We start from the raw sequence: 23675 nt of genomic DNA on the forward strand, positions 1-23675 counted from the left end.
TTACTCTGATGACACCCTCCCTGAGGCGGACCCGGATACCTCATACTACTATCCGGAGACTAGCTACATTGAAGACTTCGGTGACCATACCGAAGAAGATCACCCGGCGTACCAGGGTTAGCCCTGGAGTTGTATGGGAGCAGTCATGTTGGATCTCTATGGTCCTCACCTTTGAGGAGGACATATCCATTGTGGAGGAGACTTATGAGTAGTTACCCCTTCTTTTTGTGACAATTAAACTTAGAAGAATTGTAATAACTTTAACTTACCTTCATAACTTGAGACTTGTACTTAATTAAATTTTGACCTCACTTCCGCTTGGTGAAGGAGTGGATTCCGCCCACTGCCTTCTTAATTTATCTGATTTGATATTTATTTTCCACACTCTGATTATCCTTGATATCTTATTCCTGAATTCTATTTTATTGATTATAGCTTAATATTGATTGTTCATGATTGTGTTATTGTCGATGTGGCTGATGTGGTCTCTGAACTATGGATCTTCGGGGCTGTGGATCACATCCCGGGTATGCCAGATAGGGTACCGGCTGGGTGGATGTGACAGTAAGCGCTGGTTCCCCAAGTGGCTTCCATTTGCCACCATATAGTTACGAACTCTACATCTTAATAATATTATGCGTACTTCGATTACATCTCAAATGAGCTTTTATGTAATTAGAATATAGGTGGCCCTTAGTCTTGAGGGGATTCGAACACCAACTTCTTATGTGGAAGCATTGGTCTTTTACCAACAAAACCATCATGGCGTTGTCATATTTAAATATCAAAAAGCTCTAGTAAAGAGTGTGGTTCCTATACCTTGGATCCTATCTTGACCTCATTATCTTACATCCAGAATGATCTACTTTATCTATATTTAGAGGTAGGTACTTCTCCTAAATATGTGATAAGGACAACTTATAGTTATCAAATGTCAATCTGGAGAGCGTTAATCATTCTTCCACAATGATCCAAAGAACAGGAGGAGATCAGGTTTAAGTCTTCTTTGCCATATTTTCTTTTCCTTCTTATCCCAGTGACTGAAGATGATGTTTCTTCATCAATCAAAGGATAAGGATCCTGGAAAAGCTGGACGGTGGATTCGGGCTGCTCCTCCCAGTTGTTGGTGAAGCTTTTGTTTTCTTTGTAGAAATGTTCCTTATCCAAGACACTTCTCATCCATCGATCGTTGTTTTGGTTACTGAAATGTTCCTTGTCCAAGATATTAGAATACCTTGTAAATACCAAATGTTGTTTCGTTTGGCCTTCGTATGAATAAAAGACTAATCATCTTGATTGTAACAAGTTTCCTTGATATGTAGTGTTCGGCTTCCGATGTATCTGATTCGCGAAAGTTTCTAAGAAATTTCTTCTAAGGATTCACAAGTTATATTCGGTGTACATCCAATATACCCGATCCCCAAAAATTCTTTGATTTTCGTGAATTTTCAAGGTCTCACTCGGTATTACCCGATGCCTTTGACCAGAAAAAAACTTCTTGAGGATTTTTCGGCTTTCAAAGGACCCATTCGGTGTTACCCGATGCCTTTACCTTAGAGAGTTTTTAAACTTACTAGGCTAATAAGGTTCTGTTCGGAATTTATCCAATGCCCTTGACGTTAGGAAATTCCTCAGAATTTCCATCGAGGCTTTTAAAGGACCCACCCGGTTTTACCCGATGCCTTAGACCTAAAAAATCTACTTAATCTTAGAAATTTCTTTGGTTTTTTGAAGGACCCATTCGGTGCTACCCAATGCCTTTACTCGAAAGTTCCAAAGAATATTTCAGGATGTTCAAAGGTCTCATACGGTATTACCCGAAGGTTTTTACCCGATGCCTTAATGATCTTAGGTCTATTCGGTGTTACCCAAATCCTTTTGATTTTTAATGTACCCTGCTATATAATGGCCCCCAATCAAAAGAATTGGAAGGAAAACAGTCATTTGCATTAAGTAATCATAGATCAAAATTGATAAACAAAGGGAAGTTTTGCTTGACTTTAGGAAAATATTTTCTTCAGATGCTTTGCGTTCCACGATCGATCCAATGTGTGGTTGGTCTCCAAAATTTTTAGCTTGTACGCTCCCGAACCAATCTTCTTTGTGACCATATTAGGTCCTTCCCAAGTGGGGTCCAACTTTCTCTGATGATGCGGGTCGGAGGCCATAGTATTTCTTAGAACTAAATCTCCTACCTGGAACTGTTGGTTCTTGACTCGAGCGTTGTAGTGAGAGGCTATTCTTCAGTGATACTGTTGAGTTCGGGCTACTGCGCATGTGTGGACTTCATCTAATAGCTCAAGGCTATCTAACATACCTTTTTCGTTCGCCTGTTCTTCAAACTCTCGCTCCCGAATGGTTCCTGCCATTACTTCGACTGGTGCCAGTGCTTCTGAACCATAAGTCAATCTGAATGGAGTTTCACCAATTGGAGATCGGACCGTTGTTCGGTATGCCCATAGTACATTTTGAAGTTCTTCTGTCCACAAGGCCTTATTGGTCTCGAGCCTCTTCTTGATTCCTTCTAATAGCATTCGGTTTGTGACCTCTACTTGACCATTGCTTTGAGGATATGCCACCGATGACATTCGGTGATCTATCATATAGGTATTGCAAAAGTGTTCGAATTGAGGATTATCGAACTGAGTTCCATGGTCGGTAACCAATACTTTAGGGATCCCGAATCTTTATATAATTGATTGTCGTACGAACTTTTCCATTTGTTTTTCTTTGATTGACGCCAATGGAGCTGCCTCGACCCACTTTGTGAAATAATCGATTGCCACGATCAAGTACTCTTTTCTTCTTGTTGCTTGTGGAAACTTTCCCATTAAGTCAATTCCCCACATTGCGAATGGAATTGGGTTTAGAATTGATGTAAGTATTGTGGCCGATTGCCTGGGCACGTTTGAGTGTATCTGACATTGGGGGCACTCCCGAACGTACTTGAAGGAATCTTCTTGTAATTTAGGCCAATATAATCCAAGACAAAGGATTTTATGTGCAAGAGCTCGTCCTCCCGTATGTGCACCACAGATACCTTCATGAACCTCGGCTAACGCCGTTTTGGCCCCCACTAGGCTGACACACCTGAGCAGGGTTCCCGCAAATGATTGGCGATATAACCTTCCATGTTGGATGGTGAATCTCGCCGCCCGATTCCTGATTGATTGGGCCTCTTTTATGTCTTCAGGGAGTTTATCGTCTCAAATGTATTCAATGATGGGATCCATCCAACATCTTGCACTTTCAATGTACGAAACAATTTCAACCTTCTCACTTGGGAGATTTAATTCCTCAATGTAAATAGATGGCTCTAAAGTTCTCTCTTTAGCATTTGCTAATTTTGAAAGTTCGTCTGCTACCGAATTCTCCTTTCGAGGTATTTGGCACACTTTCATGCCCTTGAAATCTTTTCTCAGGACTTGAATCAATTCCTGGTATTTCTGCAGACATGGCTCTTTTACTTCGTATTCCCCCTCTACTTGATTGATGATAAGTTGGGAGTCACTGTATATCGTTGCTTCAGTTACTGCTAAAGCCTTCGCTAGTTTGAGCCCCGCAATGAGAGCTTCATATTTGGCTTCATTGTTGCTTGCTGGGAACCCGAATCTCAAAGCATACCGGATTAAAAATCCTCCCGGACTCTTTAATAAAATGCCTGCTCCAGAACCAAATTTGTTGCTTGATTCGTCGACATAAATGTGCCACATGCTGGGTAATGTAAGCTCGTCTTCCCCTTCGCTTGGGACTATTGATTCTACTATGAAATCAGCTAGGGTTTGTGCCTTTATAGCTATTCGGGTGACAAACCACGCTACCATCCTTCCCGATAGATCTGGTTTAAATAGTACTTTCTTCAAAGGGAAATTGGTTAACACCTCGATCGGATGAGCTTAGAAATAAGGTCTTAACTTGTGGGCCGCTATCATGAGGGCCAAAGCCTGCTTCTCGGTCGCTGAATATCTTCTTTCAGGATCCAAGAGTACATGCTTACATAGTAAATAGGCCATTGTTTTTTTATCTTTCTCCCGAATGAGGACTGTGCTCACTGCCGAGTGTGAGGTCGCTAGGTATACTTGTAAGGTTTCGCCTTTTTTGGGTCGAGAAAGTAGTGGCGGGTGTCTGAGTCTTCTTTTTAGTTCATCGAATGCCCTCTGACATTCCTCCATCCAACGAGCCTCCTTACTTCCCCTTAGGTCTTTCAATGCCTTGAAGAAAGGTAAACATCTTTCCCCCGCTTGTGAGATGAATCTGGTTAGAGCTGCAATTTGTCCTGTTAAGCATTGTATATCTCGAACAGTTTTTGGGGAATCCATGTCGATCAATGCTTGTATCTTGGCGGGGTTTGCGTCGATTCCTCTTTGGGAAACCATAAACCCCAAAAATTTGCCCGAAGACACTCCAAAGGCACATGTTTCTGGATTCAGCCTCATCTGGTACTTCCTCAGGACGGAAAATATTTCCTGAAGATCCTCAATGTGAACTGTCCGTCGGAGGCTTTTTACCGGCATATCATCTACGTATGCTTCCATATTTTTCCCGATTAGGTTGCTAAAAATTTTGTTTACAGCTCTTTGATATGTAGCTCCTGCATTTTTCAAACCGAATGGCATAACTTTATAAAAATAGCTTTCCCGATCGGTCATGAACGCCGTGAATCTTTCGTCTTCCCTACTCATCAGGATTTGGTTATATCCGGAATAAGCGTCCATGAAGCTTAACGTTTCATACCCGGCAGTGGCATCAATTAAGAGATCTATTCATGGCAAAGGATAACAATCCTTCGGGCATGCTTTATTGAGGCTTGTGTAGTCAGTGCACATTCTCCATTTTCCGTTGGGCTTCTTTACCATTACTACATTGGCCAACCATGTTGGGCACTCAATGGGCTCGATAAAACCATATTTCTCTAGTTTCTCAACCTCCCCTCTGATAGCTTCATGCTTTTCAATCGAGAAGTTTCGCCTCCTTTGAATTACAGGTTTGAAGTCAGGATTAAGCCATAGCTTGTGTTCGGCCACAGTTCTATCAATTCCTGGCATATCTCTTGCTGACCAGGCGAACACGTCTATGTTTTTCCGAAGGAAAATCATCAATTCCTCTTTGAAGGCTTCAGGTTGTTCGGACCCGATATAAGTAAACTTTACTTCATCTTCCGGTTGTAAGCATATACGTTCCAACTTTTCCACGGGTTCGGGCCTTTGCATGATGTCTTCGTCCTGATCATCCCTTATTTCAATTGGTAAGGCCATGGCTTTTTCAGGTCCTACCTTGTCCTTCAGGTAAGCCACATAACACTGTCGGGATAGTTTCTGATTCAAAACTACTTCCCAGATTCCAGTGTGTGTAGGAAACTTTATCTTCATGTGTTTTGGCAACACCACAGCTCCCAGCTTTGTTAACGAGGGTCTTCCCATGATCATATTATATGTGGGAAGATCCCGAACAACCAAGAAATTCGCTCGAATGGTTGATTCTTTCTGGAAATTTCCTACCGAGAGACCCAACTGAATTGTCCCCTCTGCCACGATTGATGAACCCGCAAATCCATAGAGATGAGTCGAGGATGGTTTCATCAGCCCTTCTTTGAGATTCAGCTTCTCATAAGCTTCATAAGATAGGAGATCAACTGAAGATCCTATGTCAACCAGGACCCTGTGCACCTCTCTTCGCCCGACTTCTACTTTGATGACTATAGCATCATCATGGGGCATGCAAACACCTCGTTCGTCCTCCTCACCGAAAGTAATAGTTACTTCATCCATTTTCTTTCTTTTCTAAGCTTCCCCCAATCTCACAAATTTCATTTTTTATTTCAACTTTCGTAAGGATTCCAGTTCAGTTCCCCCGAATATTGTAAGAATTGGGGATCTGCAGGGTCCTGCCACCTCCTTTCCTTTCTTAGACTTTGGTGCTTTGACCCGACGTTCCCTGCTTGGCGAACGACCTCTTTTTTCATTGATCGCTCTCTTTTCATCTTCCCTAATTTTTAGAAAGTTTGTAAGGTGTCCCTGATTAATTAGCCTTTCAATATCCGCCTTGAGATGCCTACAGTCATTAGTATAATGCCCGTAGTCCTTGAGGAAGCGGCAATATTTTTCCATATTCTTTTCTCCCGTCTTTGTAACGATCTTGGGGGGCCATCTTAAAATATCTTGATTCTTTATCTGCATTAGTATCTCAGACCGAGTAGTATTTAATGGTGTGTACTCGTCTTGGTCTGGGGATCGCCTTCTTCAAGCCAAACGTGTCTTTCTAGCCCGTTCTCGATCGGGCTGCTTCTGCTTTGGGCCTCTTTCTGAGACTTTTTATCTCTTTGGTTGCTACCTTGGGTTCTCCTTGTCGTGTACCATCTCCCTGTCGGGCATCAAGTATCTCTACCACTTCTCTTGTTTTTGGCATTGTAGTACTAACTCGGCATAGGTGGTCGGCATATCCTGAAGTAAATACTCCAGTAGCTTTCGGTTGGTTAAACCTGTAAAGAGGGCCATTTTTGCTACTTGATCATCCAAGTTGCCTATTTCCATAGTAACTTTATTGAATCTCTTCAGGTATTCCCGTATTGATTCATTCCTTCCTTGCTTGATAGTAAAGAGTGTCTCCTCTGTTTTCTTGATTTGGATACCACTCTGGAAACGTCCAATAAACTTGCGTGCTAAGTTCTCAAAGCCGTTGATTCTTCCCGAAGGAAGGTTTGAGAACCACTTTTGGGCCGTGCCGGTTAGGGAAGAAGCGAAAACTCGGCAAAGGATTTCATCAGAGTTTCCAGCCACTACCATCGTTTGTTGATAGTAACTAATATGGGCCGTGGGGTCTCCCGATCCATCAAAAGCCGTAAAAGTTGGAAGCCTAAAGTTATGTGGAAATTTGAACAAAGTGATAGCATCAGTGAAAGGAGTCTTTCGGATGACTGAATAGATATCATCAACCTTTCTGCCTCGAGACAGTTGCCCCAATCTTTGATTTATGTTGGCGAGTTCTCGGCCAATATGTAGCAATCGTCCATCTTCTATCCGAACAGTTCCTCTTCCTGAACGTCTCGAGGTTGGTGAGTGGGTGTGGACTCCTCTTCGCCTCCTTGTCGTCATTCCTATTTGGCTTGCCTATGGCCTATCATGCCGCTCATCTCTTTTGAGTGGTTCGCCAGCTCTTACTTCCCGGACTCGGTCCTGAGGATCTTTTTGATGATTCTGACCATAATTCTGACCTTCACCCTGCTGTTTATCTACTTGATGAGAAAGTGTTGGTGCCTAGATCAAGGGTGGAACCAAGATTGGTCCTTGTGCACGTCCTCTCACCTCTATTTGGTCAGGTGCTTGTGGCGCAACTAATTGTCTATGTAGCAAACGGAGCGTTTGCTGCATTTCCAAGAACTGGGTTTGTAATTGCTCCATTTGTTCCTGGAGAGGATTGGGAGGGTCTTGATTTTCTTCCCTTCCATCCTCCTGGACCTCCGGGAGTCTGCTTCCTTCAAGTCTAACGACCGGAATCTCTATCTGAGGACGAACATTAATTTCTTGTAAAGCCGCCGCTGCTACTGCTGATCTAGTCACCATTACTTTTCGAAGTGTTTCCCACAGACGGCGCTAAATGATGCGTCCAAAAATTGTTAAGCCTCTGGATCTGTAAAGATGACCTACAAAATAGAATTAGATGTGGCCCGACCATGGGAGTTGGGAGACCACCTTCGAAGCTTAAGTCAATAACTAGACTAATCACCAAGGCTCTGGCTGATTGCAGAGCATAAGAATAACGAATACGTAATTGGGAAACGATTCAGATACCTCTAGAGTGAGTTGATCACTAGTTTATATAGACCTTACCCCCAATTCTCGACCGTTGAGTGAATTCTCGATCCCCTTTGAAGGCCGTCCAATCATAGGGTTATTCCCTGGATACTCAGAGACGTGAGTAGTTACCTATCTCAGCATGATTTCCTCTCCGCTTTTCTGGTAGTACCTCCTACAAGTTAGCTTCATCTACTATAACTGTGAAACCTAGCCTTAACCTAACCCTGACTTTGACCCGGTAACCCGGTTGTTTGTAGGTCAGAAGACCCGGAGTAAAGGAAGAAGCCAACTATGGGCCATCTCAGTAGAAAACATGGTGTTTGACTCTGAACCCATGGATGTTGATGATGGAGTTCCATACTTGGAAGTCTGTGTAGATTTGGAAAGGAAGTTGCACATGTCTGAAGATGAGATTAGTTGAAGGACTTGGAATATTATCTGACTTGGTTTGAAGGTATTTCTACACACTAGATATGTCACTTGATGTGTGTGCAAAAGCCTTTGAGGTTTAGAGCCCATTTGATCCTTCAATTCCCTGATTGTTCCTTACTGTATGCCTTGGTCGACTGATTGGTCAACTGGGCTAGTCGACCAAGCACTCGACCAAAGGATTGTTAAATCTGAGAAAATGTAATTTTAGGGTTTTTCACTTATATTTAAACCCTACTTCGTGTTTCTTAGTTATGGCTGCCTCCTAAACACTTTTTGAACGTGAGAAGACCTCTCCGAAACTCTCTCTGGTGATTCGAACGATTCCTCTGCAGATTTGAAGCCTCTCATCTCTAATCTACCAATTCAAGGTTAGTAATCACTTCGACATTACGAATTTCTTTTCTTCGATCTTGTTCTTGATTGAGATCAGGAAGAAGATGCTGCATTCTTGCAACCATCCCTTCGTGATCTCCTTCATTTCTTTGAGATCTATGATCATCGTCATGATCTTAACCCTAGCCTGATTAATTTCTTGAAACCCTGACGTTGTATGATCTTTCTGGAAACCTTTGGTAATCTCCCATGCGGGGGAAACCTCATGGGTAATATTTATGTTAATCTAAATTTGATCTTTCAATGATTTTCTTGTTATTTTCTTGATAGCAATCATTCCCTCTCATTCTGTGATCATAACCTTTTCATGGGAACCATAAAGGTTGAAACCCTAGTTTCTTGGGTCAAATCAAGAACCCATATTTTGACCATGACTTGATGTTTTTATCCTCCTAAATGATTCTAATACATTCTAGGAAGTTCCCCTTCGAATTTCGGATCAATCCGACTTCAAACAAAGAAGTTATGACCAATCTAAATTCTGCAATTCCGTATTGACTCGATTGGTCGACTGCTTGGTCGAATGGGTCAGTAGACCAAGCACTCGACCAAAGGAAGTAGTAGCTTCGTTTTTTGCCCGATTTGATTCGTTTGCTCTCTGATCTTTTAGGTATCTTTCCTAATGTTGTATCTATGCTTGTTAGGAGTCTATTTGTCAAGTTTGGTGGCTCTCTCTTTGATCTTTGGATTATCTTCAGCGATAATCAAGGTAAGGACAGTTATTTCATAATAACATAGATCGCATACTCTCTGGTTTCTACTTTATGAAACTATGAGTTTGTTTACTATTCTTGTACTTTATAGTTCTGATATACTATTGTAAGTACAGTAGCACTTGTTTATGTATTCTTTTTCATTATTCAAGCTTATATGAAATGTTTATTACTGCTTGATCGGATTATGCTTTTACATTCTCTTTTGTATGATGAATTGTTGGTTGTGTATGTCATGACTGATCTAAGAATGTGTTTGATTAGGTATGGTTTGGGATTGGGAAGTGTCCTTTTGACACTTCTGTCCTTAGACATCGGAGGGAATAGTATGGGATGTTCTCCAAAGATGCCCATCGACGCTTTCCTGAATCATTGGTTGTCATACCTAGGGCTGTCTAGCAGTGTTTGGCTAGGATGTCCCCGTTATATCAGACCCGAATAAAAAGGGTATTGAGACCGAATGACCCATGGTAACAATGTGATTCACAGACGCTCAAGACCGGTGAGTTATATCCGTGAGAGGACGGGAATCATATTGTGGGGTCCATTTATTGGAGGGTTGCATATGATTAGACTTGGGCTCATGGGTGCTCGAGATCGATGAGTTATATCTGTGAGAGGACATGAGAGCTTCCCGTTTACCATATGTGGATAACCAATAGGGTTGATGAGTCCGTATTTGAGAGAGTCGGATACGCTGACTCTAGTGTGAAGGATACCGGAAAGGATCTCGAGAGGGGAGGAATGGACGTATCTTGATCTGAGTTGATGTAACTGAGTAGATGACTTGCATTGGGCTAGGCTTTACCCTGACATGCGCCACTACTTAGACCAATGGTGATGTGAGAGAGCGGTGACCTAACCCCCAACCATGGATTGTACGAGAGGGATGAAGGACCCACTACCAACTGGCGTTGTGTGATTGACCTACCCAAAGAAGTACAGTGTTATGACTTAAAGCATGTCTGCCAATAGAGACCAACATACATAGAGTTTAGATGCATACATACATTATTTGTTTCATACTGCATTGCATCTTGTTATGTTCTGATATATGTATTTATGTTGTTATGAGTTAACTTGCCTTACTGAGTTTCTTTCAAAACTCATTCCTTTTTGTACAATCTTTTGTTAGATTATTCTATAGGTACTGACTACTATGACGGACAATACGATGAAGTGCAAGCCGATGAAGCGTACTACACGCAAGGTGTTGGCGACAATCAAGATTACACTGATGATCCATCGAGTGATCACATTGCATACTACGATTAGACGTAATGTAGAGATGGAACATCTATGTTGGACTGACGAAGTCCACTATTTTGAAGATGTCATCTATAGGATAGAAAACTCTTAAGTTTAGTTTGTCTTTCTTATTTTCTTTTGTTTCAGTTGTAATTCCTTTTAGACTTACATACTACGTTCCGCTGTAGCTGTGGAGTGAGTTTCCGCCTCTCTCTACTTCTTTTGATATCTTCGGTTTTCTGGTATCATTTTCCGCACTCTGATTATATTGATTATTCATTTCCTGAATTGAATCTTTTGTTTATAATATTAAAACCTTGATTATTTCCTATTTATGATTAAGTTATTGTATATGTGGGAGGATGATTTCCTCGATACTTGATCTTCGGGGATGTGGATCACACTCCCAGGTATGCCAGTTAGGGTACTAGCTGGGGGGATGTGACAATAACAATTGGAGGGTCGTACCGGACTGGTAACTGAAATACGGCACCCTTCTATCATCATTAAATTAGGGTTTTAGTGGGTCTCGGTCACTGGTTTGACTGGCATAAAGATTATGACCCGGTCTGAGGGTTCGGTTGTAATTTTCCTCGTATCAAGGGCATTAAAGCGTATAACTCAGAATTTAGGTTCCACTAAAACATGCAATCTACAATTTATCTTTTTTAATCAAATCCTAGAGAACATATACATTTATGAGACAAAAGAAAATTGTATGACAAATGTAAGATTCCTTGAAAAACACACCATCCATGGGAATAAAGAGTCCCAAGACTATGCTTAGGACTTGTTTCAAGGCAAACAACTCTCCCTAGTGGGACAGTAAAAGAATCCACAATAGAAGAAAAAGGTGAGAAGAATTATAAAAATAATTAACTAAAAAAAAAAACCCACAATACTTACATGATAAACATCATTTTTCCCTTTCTCCAAGTGTATGCTGGGGAAAAGAAATGAGAGCAAGGCCGAAGATATTTAAGGGCCTGTTTGCTTACATGAGTCTAGAGATTTCAAATGTGTGGAGTCATAATATAAAATTAACTGTTTGCTTAACCGAATATGTGGAATGAAATCTGTGGATTCATCTATAATTTTGGTAAATATGCAAATATTTAGTGTTTTAATAGTAGAGATGAAATCTCTGGATTTCACCCCATACCCATAAATCTACAGGTTTATGTTTTTAGTGTAAAATGATAAATCTTTAGATTTCATGAATCTAGTGATTTTCCCAACCAAACAGGTATAAATCTCACATTCATGAATCCAGAGATTTCAAATCTCTAGATTCATGCAGCCAAATAGGCCCTAAGAAATTTCAATTGTTTTCTTAAGCAACCAAGTACAAGAGATAATTGGATGCCAAAGATGGTATTCAGCCTAGACCTATCCAACATGAATCCAAATAGTGTAATCCCAACTTTGTTGTGCTGAAAATATTTCACTGCAGAGAATCATCACCAAAGTAAACAATACAAAGTAATAAATAATTTGCCTAACAAAATATAATTAAGAATATGTTAATTTTTTAAACCTTGGGTGTGGTGCTACTAACTCTTGATGAAAGATATGGTGTTGGCAGCCTAAATGGGCATGAATATAGATTTAATAAAAGTTTTAGTTTTCAACTACCTGTTTACATTTTACCCTTTTATTTGTGAGGGCTAAGTTTGAAATTTAAGAATTTAGTAATTTTGGTAACATTTTTTTTTTTTCCGTACTGGTGTCGTGCCGTCTGCAAAGATCAAACCCAAGACCTCTTGATATGGAGAAAATATAACCGAACCTAGTTCAACCTTGGTTCGATCCTTGACCCCAGTCGGGACAAAAGGAATCGACTCGCTTTCGAGCGAGCCGGGTTCAGAAGATAGCTTACTGAGGAAGAAAACTAACTCAGTCACAGGCATGCCCTAATCCGCTATGATCGGAATGGACTAATCATCAAAGAGATAGGTAGCAGCATTTGGCGGCTGTTACTTATCACTATTATATGGATAACTACCATATAACGATCGTGTCACCAAATGAGTCATCTACTAGTCTAACCTAGTAGAGATCAATCACTCAACAGATCTATCCGTTAGGATCTAACAACTATCAGGAGGAAAGGGAATGGTTGCAATCAAGAACATAATAAGAAAATCTTGTTTAGGTTAATAGAAACATTATGGGAAGATAATCATGGTCAAAAGATGGGTTCTTGATCTAACCCAAGAAATTAGGGTTTCACCCTTATGGTTCCCATAAAAAGGTTAAGATCACAGGAGGGAGGGAATTGATGATTGGCCAATTACAACAAGAAGAATTAAAGAATATTGAATTTAGATCAACCTCCACACTACCCATGAGGTTTCCCTCACATGGGAGGTTACCAAAAAGGTTCTCAGATAATCACCCAGGTTAGGGTTTCAAAGGATTAGGGTTAGGGTTTTCAAAGATTCCACTGGCTGGGGTTGAGATCATGATGATGATCATAGATCTCAAGGAACAAGATGAGATCATGGAGTGGATGGTTGCAAGAGTGCATCATCTTCTTCCTGATCTCAGCCAAGAACAGATTAAAGAAAGAAAATCAGAGATGGAGAAGAAAGAAAAGAGAGTAGACATACCTTTGATGCGAGAGGAAGAAGATTACTTCAAGTCTTGTGAGAGATCACCAAGGAATGCAAGGGAATTGATTAGATTAGGGTTCTAACTCATTCTAGAGGCTTAGGAGGCATAGGAGGCGAAGTAATCCCGAGATTTGACTTAAATAGAGGAGACAGGACCAAATTGGTAAATTCAGACACCATTGGTCGATTGGATTGGTCTACTGGTCCAGTCGACCAATGAGTTGACCAATAAGGCAGCAAGGTTCAAACAGGGATTCGGAGGGCTATACAAGGAAAAATTGAGTGTGGTTTTCTTCTACGAGTCAATCAAGAAGTCTAGTTTCCAGAAATACCTTCAGATCAAGAATTGGAGTTCATTAGGTTCACCAACTAGGCTCATCTTCTTCGATGCGCAAGCAGGATTTGACAGACATAGTTCAGCAACTTCGAACAGGGATTTGGAAGGTTATATGGGGTCAAATTGAGTGAGATTTTCTCCTACAAGTCCATCAAGAAGTCTAGTTTCGGGAAATATATTCATATTGAGCACAGGAGTTCATTAGGTATTTCAACTAATTCATCCCTCTCCAGTGCGCAGATTCAAAACTAACACTGACAATGCTCTCAAGTGAGGGGCATCATCGACAATGTCCATGGGCTTGGGTTCCGACACCAAATCGTCAACCAAAAGGGTCTACAAGAAACAAGCTAAGATAAAATCAAGGTCCAACTTTAAGGTCAAACATTTAAACCAACCCTTCTTTACCCAAAACAGATAGGGTGCCCTGGCTAGGTTTGGGCTGGATTTCACATTCTCCCCCCCTTAAAATAATTTCGTCCTCGAAATTGGGAGAGTGCTTGGTTTCAAAAAGGCAGGGGTACTTTCCTATTATCTTGGCTTCCTTTTCCCAAAGTCCATGGAAAATAAATAACAATAAGTCTTTTTGTAAGAAAACAAGGAGTAAATCTGACATGCTTTGAAATCAAATGGAAAGTATGATCATGGCTTCATGAAGATTTCACAAGGATCATGGCGAAGATTAATATGAAGATCATAAAACTTTGAGAATGAAAGGAGATTGTAGAAGAGATGGTTGCAAGGATCAATATGTTGCAAGGATGCAACATCTACTTCATAATCTCAATCTCAAAGAATAAATCATAGCAAGAGTAGATCAATACAACACAAGAGAGATTACAAATCTTTGATTGAAGAATAGGAGATGAAAAGCTTGAAACAATTAGAAGGAATAACAAATCATGAAGATCACACTTGATTTCTCTTTGAAATCATCATGTGGAGAATTTACAAGGTTATAGAGTGTATGGAGATCTACTCTAGAACAACAGGGATAGAAGGATCAGTCATGGGAATGATTTAAGATCATCCTCCTATCAAAGGGAAGGTATAAGGCACAAGAAGAAATCATGGAGAGAATAGATCAGCTTTGGGGTAAACTTCTACCAAACGAAACTAGGCAATTCGTACAGCAGAGAATAAATTGAACAATGCATATGGTATATATGTATTTAGTACAACAGCAAGGTTAGGAATAGGTGGGATCTCACAATCTCCACCCCTTAAAATAATTTCGTCTTCGAAATTGAAAGCATACTTGGGCTTCCAACAAGATGAGGAACTTCTTCAAGGTGTGATTCTTCCACCGAAATTTTACCAGGGGATGGAAGGTACAATGAACAATAGATCTAATAGGTAAGGAACATGGGAGTCTTGGCTGACTTCTTAAATAGCTAAGAGGAATTCAAAACAATATTGACAAGTACTTCATACAGACGAACTAGGCAAACTCACATGGTAAGTATAAATCAAAAAATTGCATATGGCCTATATACAATGCATCAGTAAGGATTAAATCAAGCAACGCATATGATATGTATGTAATGCACAAGTAAAGAATAAATCAGGGCAATGCATGTGGTATTCATACAATGCGCAAGCAAAGATAAATCAAAGCAGTGCATATGGTATTTATACAATGCACAAGCAAAAACTAGATCAACGAAATGCATATGGTATATATGCAATGAACAATCAGAGAATAAATCAAGGCAATGCATATGATATTTATACAATGCATAAGTAAAGAATAGATCAATAGCAGAAGTTAAAGGATAAGAGCAACGTACCGATTGCGACATTGAATCTTCTATCGGCTCATGGTTGATCGGGAAGATGGGGCTTCGAGATGCAGTTAGATCAGAGGATGAGAGTGCTGATGACAGTGATGATGATGATGGGGGTATGATGAGAATGAGGATGAGTATGGATACAATGATGATCATGATGGGGTTCCAGTTCAGGTTGAGGATGTTATTGATGATCAAGGAGATGAGAATCAGGATCAGGGTGAGATTTCGAAACACAAGGAGATTCCTATACCACGCTTTCGTGAGATTGGAGGTCCATCACATACGACACGACTGGAGAAAGAGTTCAAATTTAGAAGGGACCAGACAGATCACCGGAGTTGATCACCTAGATAGACAGTACTAGGAGTTTCCTTTTATGCTTTCTTAGATGTAGTTTCTCTCATACTTGTAAACCTAAGTGATTAGTGAAATTCAGTTTGTTTCACTTGTGTTATTGTACATTATGCATTTTCTTTTGTTGTATTAGTAGTTGTTAATGTTTAGTTATGACTTATAACTCATAACGACTACTAACGACCATTACTCCCAACGACAACTCCCGACTCAGACTTACATGACAACACACGACAGCAACACGACACAGACTCATATGACAACTCATGACGACAATGACGACAACACCTCACAATGACAATTTACTAACAAAAACAACTCACCACGACAACTTTCAAAGCAAGACTCAACTCACAACTCAACACACATACCCAATAACTTAAAACTGACAACTTAACTCTAACCATGACTACAACCCAAGTACAAGTCATAAACTTTAATTATTGTGTATTATTCAAGCTCGGTATATTATGCTTTGATTGTTCAAGTTTCTAATCCAAGTTTTCTATTATTCACTTCTAAGAAAGTTTGAGTCACTTCTGGATCTATGACTCAAGGATGCTTTCATTACTGTGTTCTATGGTTATGATTGTCCGAAAACTTAGGCTCTGATACCATTCTGTCACATCCTCCCAGCCGGTACCCTATCTGGCATACCCGAGAGTGTGATCCATAGCCCAAAAGATCAAGTTAAGGAACGATCACATCCATTTCGCACAATAACATAATCAAAAGCAAGAACAAATCATAATGTTCAAGTAATTTATAATAAAAGTCAAGAAAGGATCTCAGAAGGATCACTATAGAATATCAGAGTGTGGAATAACAAGATACCAAATCAAAAGACAACTATAGAGTATAGCGGAAATACACCCTACAAACACATGCGGAAGGTAGATCGAAATCTAAATAAGGCTCTAAGCTAATACAAGTAAAGTAAAAGATAAGTCTAGAAGAAACAAAAGAAATCTAATCCACATCTTCAGTCAGCTCTTCTTGTTCTTCAGTCTTCATCTTCTTCACCTTGTGCTTCCTCATACGTACCATCAAAGAAATCCGAACCTGTAGAGAAGTCTAACAACAGATTGTACAAAAAAAGGAATGAGTTTCGAAAGAAACTCAGTAAGGCAAGTTAATCCATAACATCATAGGTAACATGTGGCAAACCATAACAAGATGCAATGCAATATGAAACAGATAATGTATGAATGCATCTAACTCTATGTATGCTGGTCTCTATGGCAGACATGCTTTAAGTCATAGCACCGTACTTCTTTGGGTAGGTCCGCTCAAATCCTCAACCATTTAAGATATCTTGGATTCCCTCACCCGTTTAAGGTATTCTTGGGCAGCCGGTTGGTAATGGGTCCTTCATCCCTCAGGACAAACCATGGCAGGGGGTTAAGTCAACACACTCTCTCACAACCATTTGGCAAAAGTATCGGCGCATGTCAGGGAAAAGCCTAGCCCAATGCAAGTCATCTAATCAGTTATATCAACTCAGTTCCAGATACATCCATTCCTCGTCCCTGGCGATCCTTTCCGGTATCCTTCGCACTAGAGTCAGCGTATCCTATGGCACCGACCAACTCGGACTACGGACTCATCAACCCTATTGGTTATCCACATATGGTAAAAGGGAAGCTCTCATGTCCTCTCCCGGGTTGGTTACCGGTCTTGAGCGCCCATGAGCCCAAGTCTAGCCATATGCGACCCTCCAATAAATGGCCCCCACAATGTGATTCCCGTCCTCTCACGGGTTGCTTACCGGTCTTGAGCGCCCGTGAATCCCCATTGCTACCACGGATCGTTCGGTCTCAATACCCTTCCGAATCGGGTCTGATATAACAGGGGTGTATCCTAGCCAAACACTGCTAGACATCCCTAGGTATGACAACCATTGATTCGGGAAAGTGTCGATGGGCAACCCCGGAAACATCCCATACTATTTTCGATAATGTCCAAGGACAGAAGTGTCAAAAGGACACTTCCCAATCCCAAACCAAACTTAAGCAAACACATTCTCAGATCAGTCATGACATACACAACCAGTAGTTCATCATATAAAAGAGAATGTAAAAGCAACATCAGATTAAGCAGTAATAAGTAATTCATATAACATAAACAATGAAAAGATGATATAAATAAGTGCTACTGTTCCCACAGTAGGAGATCAGAATTAAAATACAATAACAGTAGGTAATCTCATAGTTTCATAAAGTAGAAACTAGAAAACAAGCAATCTATGTAGTTAAGGAATCAACTGTCCTTACCTGATTATCGCCGAAGATAATCCAAAGATCAAGGAGAGAGACACCAAACATGGCAAATAAATCCCTAACAAGCATAGATATAACATTAGGAAAGATACCTAAAAGATCAGAGAGCAAACGAATCAAATTGAGCGAAAATTGAAGCTACTGACTTCATTGGTCGATTGCCTTGGTCTACTGACCCAGTCGACCAATGAGTCGACCAATCGAGTCAGTACGGAATAGTGAAAACTGTTTTGGCCATAACTTCTTCGTTTGAAGTCGGATTGATCCGAAATTCGAAGGGGAACTTCTTAGGATGTATTAGAATCATATGGGAAGATAAAATCATCAAGTCATTGTAAAAATATGGGTTCTTGATTTAACCCAAGAAATTAGGGTTTCACCCTTATGGTTCCCATAAAAAGGTTAAGATCACAGGAGGAAAGGGAATGGTTGAAATCAAGAACATAATAAGAAAATCTTGTTTAGGTTAATAGAAACATTATGGGAAGATAATCATGGTCAAAAGATGGGTTCTTGATCTAACCCAAGAAATTAGGGTTTCACCCTTATGGTTCCCATAAAAAGGTTAAGATCACAGGAGGGAGGGAATTGATGATTGGCCAATTACAACAAGAAGAATTAAAGAATATTGAATTTAGATCAACCTCCACATTACCCATGAGGTTTCCCTCACATGGGAGGTTACCAAAAAGGTTCTCAGATAATCACCCAGGTTAGGGTTTCAAAGGATTAGGGTTAGGGTTTTCAAAGATTCCACTGGCTGGGGTTGAGATCATGATGATGATCATAGATCTCAAGGAACAAGATGAGATCATGGAGTGGATGGTTGCAAGAGTGCACCATGAACAATAAACAATGAGTCGACCAATGAGTCGACCAATCAGGACAGCAAGGTTCAAACAGGGATTCGGAGGGCTATACAGGGTCAAATTGAGTGAGGTTTTCTTCTACGAGTCGATCAAGAAGTCTAGTTTCCAAAAATACCTTCGGATCAAGAATTGGAGTTCATTAGGTTCACCAACTAGGCTCATATTCTTCAATGCGCAAGCAGGATTTGACAGACATAGTTCAGCAACTTCGGACAGGGATTTGGAAGGTTATATGGGGTCAAATTGAGTGAGATTTTCTCCTACAAGTCCATCAAGAAGTCTAGTTTCGGGAAATATATTCATATTGAGTACAGGAGTTCATTAGGTATTTCAACTAATTCACCCCTCTTCGGTGCGCAGATTCAAAACTAACACTGACAATGCTCTCAAGTGAGGGGCATCATCGACAATGTCCATGGGCTTGGGTTCCGACACCAAATCGTCAACCAAAAGGGTCTACAAGAAACAAGCTAAGATCAAATCAAGGTCCAACTTTAAGGTCAAACATTTAAACTAACCCTTCTTTACCCAAAACAGATAGGGTGCCCTGGCTAGGTTTGGGCTGGATTTCACATTCTCCCCCCCTTAAAATAATTCCGTCCTCGAAATTGGGAGAGTGCTTGGTTTCAAAAAGGCAGGGGTACTTTCCTATTATCTTGGCTTCCTTTTCCCAAAGTCCATGGAAAATAAATAACAATAAGTCTTTTTGTAAGAAAACAAGGAGTAAATCTGACATGCTTTGAAATCAAATGGAAAGTATGATTATGGCTTCATGAAGATTTCACAAGGATCATGGCGAAGATTAATATGAAGATCATAAAACTTTAAGAATGAAAGGAGATTGTAGAAGAGATGGTTGCAAGGATCAATATGTTGCAAGGATGCAACATCTACTTCATAATCTCAATCTCAAAGAATAAATCATAGCAAGAGTAGATCAATACAACACAAGAGAGATTACAAATCTTTGATTGAAGAATAGGAGATGAAAAGCTTGAAACAATTAGAAGGAATAACAAATCATGAAGATCACACTTGATTTCTCTTTGAAATCATCATGTGGAGAATTTACAAGGTTATAGAGTGTATGGAGATCTACTCTAGAACAACAGGGATAGAAGGATCAGTCATGGGAATGATTTAAGATCATCCTCCTATCAAAGGGAAGGTAAGGCACAAGAAGAAATCATGGAGAGAATAGATCAGCTTTGGGGTAAACTTCTACCAAACGAAACTAGGCAATTCGTACAGCAGAGAATAAATTGAACAATGCATATGGTATATATGTATTTAGTACAACAGCAAGGTTAGGAATAGGTGGGATCTCACAAAGGCTCAAATACATCTAACGAAGGAGATTCGAAGGTACACTCTATATAAGACATCACCCACTCACCAGGTGGGGGACGGATACAATCTGAATCTTATTCTCATTATTCATTCCTTAGCTCTGTGCTCAAGCAGAGCCATTTGTGATTAAGTTCATCAACTAACTTAGCCTTCAGAGGTGGACTCCCGACCCCAGCGGTCGGGCCACATCTGTCGTTCGTTTTTGCAGGTCATCCAAGGGCTGAGCAGATTTTGGACGCATCATTTGGCCCCGTCTGTGGGAAATGCTTCAAAAGGCCATGGTGACTAGATCATCGATAGCAGCGGCTGCTACAACCCAGCGAGATGCTGGCGTCCAAATTCCCGGAGCAAATAATCCAGATATCCCTGAGGGGAGTCAACCTCTCGAGGTACGGGAAGATGGCGGACAAGGAGGTAATAATCCTCCAGATCCACTCCAGTATCAACTAGATCAATTGAAACTCTTGTTATTGGAGGTGAGTCAGACGCTTCGTACATTGACCAGACAAGTGGTGGCACCACAAGCACCTGATCACCTAATGCGGGAAGATGCGCGTTACAACTGGAGCATAGATTGATCGATGAGCAGAATGTCGGTCAAAATTTCCAGGAAGGCGATCGGTGGCGAGAAGGAGAGCCTAGGAGAACGGGAGAACTTCCTAGGCAGGACGATCGATTCGAAGGACCGCAAGGGAGTACAACCGATTCAAATTCAAGGTTGGGTGCAAGAGTACGAACTCACTCACCAACCATCAGACGTGCTACTCGAGAGAATGATTGTGTCGTCAGAGATCGATCTGCACATATTGGTCAAGAATTGGCCAATACCAATCAAAAACTCGGACAATTGGCGAAAGGGAGAATAACTGATGATATTTATTCGGTTATCCGAAAAACTCCGTTTGCCAGACCCATAGCCGGATATCAGTTTCCTCACAATTTCCGTTTGCCGACTTTTTCCACATTCGATGATTTGGGAGATCCCACTGCTCACATTAGTTATTATTAATAGACTATGGTTGTTGCGGGTAATTCCGATGAAATCCTTTGCAGGGTTTTCAATTCATCCTTGACTGGAGCAACTCAAAAATGGTTTTCGAATCTCCTGTTGGGAAGGATCGTGGATTTTGAAGAATTGGCACGCAAATTCATAGGACGATTCCAAAGTGGAATCCAGATCAAAAAGACCGAGGAGACCTTGTTCACTATTAGAAAAGGGAAAAGTGAATCGATTCGGGAGTACCTGAAAAGATTCAACAGGGTCACCATGGAGATGGATAATTTAGACGAACAAGTGGCTAAAACTGCTTTGTTCACTGGACTCACTAACCGAAGACTTTTGGAGTTATTACTTCAAGATATGCCTACCACTTATGCTGAACTAGTGCAAAGATGTCAAAAGTAGGTAGAGGTGATGGAGATCCTAGATGCATGCCAAGGGGATAATAAAGCCTCTACAAGAGAACAGAAGGCCCCTGAGAACAAGCAGAAGCCGAAACAGAATGTTTGTGATCAGGTCGGAAAGCCTCACCAGGTGTGGCGACAAAGATCTCCCAGTAAGAGTGAGTACACTCCATTGAATACCCCTCGAGCTGATATTCTAAATATTATCAAGAAACAAAATATCTTGAAGTTACCTCCAAAGCTTCCCAGCAAACCTAGGGAGCAGGATCGAGAAAGGTATTGTCATTTCCACAAGGATTACGGTCACTATACCAATGATTGCAGACATTTGAAGGCGGATATTGAGAGATTGATATCTCAAGGGCACTTGTCCAATTTCGTCAGAAGGCGAGAGGAACCGTGGGACACAGGTAGCAAAAGGGACAGTTCAGTTAGCCCTGAACAACTGACGATGGCTTCTAAATCTAAGAAAGGTAAGGAAGTGATCGATGCCACTCAATCACCCATACTAACAATATTTGGAGGTCCCGAACCTGAGTCGCTTCAGAAGCTGAAAGCCAAATCCAAGTTCGTGGGAACCGGAGAAATTCAATAAGTTTGAGAAGGAACTCACTTGGGTTTTAAGCCGATGCCTTGTAGAAGGTCCCACGCGGGTTTTAAACCGATGCCTTTTGATTTTGTTGCTGGATCTGATCTTGATGTTTTGTGTTGCCCCCAATCAAAAGACAATATGTTGAAAACTGAAATTGTATTGATTGAGTTGAAATTTGTTACATCATGAATGAAAATGATAATCTTCTCAAGGATAATATTTCTTCAAGTGCCTGGCATTCCACGAACGATCCAGCTCTTTCTGCGTTGTCACGTTCTTTAGCTTATAAGCTCCTGAACCAACTGGTTTAATAACCATGTATGGGCCTTCCCATGAAGGGTCCAATTTCCTCTGATGGCGTGGATCTGAAGCTAAGGTATTCCTTAATACTAAGTCTCCCGCTATGTATCGACGACTCTTCACTTGGGAATTATAATGTGACGCTATCCTTCGTTGATAATGTTGAGTTCATGCTATTGCTTTTGCACGAACTTCATCTAACAAGTCAAGGCTATCTAGCAGTCCTTGTTCTTTCCGGTAGTGTTCCAGCCATTACTTCAACAGGTGCCAATGCTTCAGATCCATAAGCCAGTTTAAAAGGAGTTTCTCCTGTGGGTGTTCGAATCGTAGTTCGATAGGCCCACAGTACGTTGTGCAATTCTTCGACCCATAAGGCTTTATCAGCTTCGAGTCTTCTCTTTATCCCCTCAAGTAATGTTGGTTTGTAATCTCTACTTGGCCATTGCTTTGGGGGTATGCCACTGATGACATATGATGCTCATCAAATAAGTTCTGCAAAATTGTTCAATTGTGGGTTATCGAATTGAGTGCCATGATCGGTCACGATTATTTTTGGCATCCCGAACCGATATATGATAGACTCGAGCACGAACTTCTCCACCTTTCGTTCAATGATGGTTGCCAAGGCGCTAGCCTCGACCCATTTGGTGAAGTAGTCAATCGCTACTATGAGATATTCTCTTCCGCTCGACGCCTTGGTGAATTTTCCCATGATATCGATTCCCCACATCACAAAAGGGATGGGGTCTAGAATCGAAGTCAAGGTTTCAGCTGGGCTTTTAGATACCGTAGCATGGATTTGGCAATTGCTACACCGACAAACATATTCCATAGCAGCTTGCTGAAGCTTAGGCCAATATAGACCGAGCCTCAAAATTTTGTGTGCCAGGGCCCGACCACCCATGTGAGCACCACAAATTCCTTCATGCACTTCGGCCAGAGCTAGTTCAGATCCTTGGGGACCCAAGCATCTTAAGAGGGGTCCGGCATAGGATCTTTTGTATAGCCTTCCATTCTGCATAATAAATCATGCTGATCGCACCTTGATTAATCTTGCTTCTTTCGGATCCTCTGGAAATTTGTCATCTCTCAGATATTCCACGATTGGATCCATCCAGCACCGTTCAGCTTCAATATAGGATATCTCCTTCTCCCGATAACTTGGTAATGTTACTTCTTCTATATAGACCAAAGGGTCTAAAT

The 23675-nt window shown here is 40.9% G+C and overlaps 2 protein-coding genes across 2 annotated transcripts; both read right to left on the reverse strand.

Moving 5' to 3' along the window:
* Positions 1-3206: 3206 nt before the first annotated feature.
* On the reverse strand, positions 3207-3824 carry LOC148999047 (uncharacterized). The gene has a single exon (XM_089141509.1). It carries the CDS (start codon positions 3822-3824, stop codon positions 3207-3209), a length of 618 nt encoding a protein of 205 aa, XP_088997635.1.
* A 939-nt stretch (positions 3825-4763) lies between these two features.
* On the reverse strand, positions 4764-5768 carry LOC148999048 (uncharacterized). Its single transcript, XM_089141510.1, has one exon. The coding sequence runs from the start codon at positions 5766-5768 to the stop codon at positions 4764-4766; it is 1005 nt and encodes a 334-aa protein (XP_088997636.1).
* Positions 5769-23675: the final 17907 nt, after the last annotated feature.

The sequence above is a fragment of the Hakea prostrata genome, unplaced genomic scaffold (genome assembly GCF_041222555.1).
Source record: "Hakea prostrata isolate BN-2017 unplaced genomic scaffold, UWA_Hpros_2 contig_60, whole genome shotgun sequence".
Taxonomy (NCBI): Eukaryota; Viridiplantae; Streptophyta; class Magnoliopsida; order Proteales; family Proteaceae; genus Hakea; species Hakea prostrata.

What these genes read in the sequence shown, in the direction of transcription:
- LOC148999047 (XM_089141509.1), bottom strand. Translation starts at nt 3,824, where the DNA reads ATGGTAGCGTGGTTTGTCACCCGAATAGCTATAAAGGCACAAACCCTA.
- LOC148999048 (XM_089141510.1), bottom strand. Translation starts at nt 5,768, where the DNA reads ATGGATGAAGTAACTATTACTTTCGGTGAGGAGGACGAACGAGGTGTT.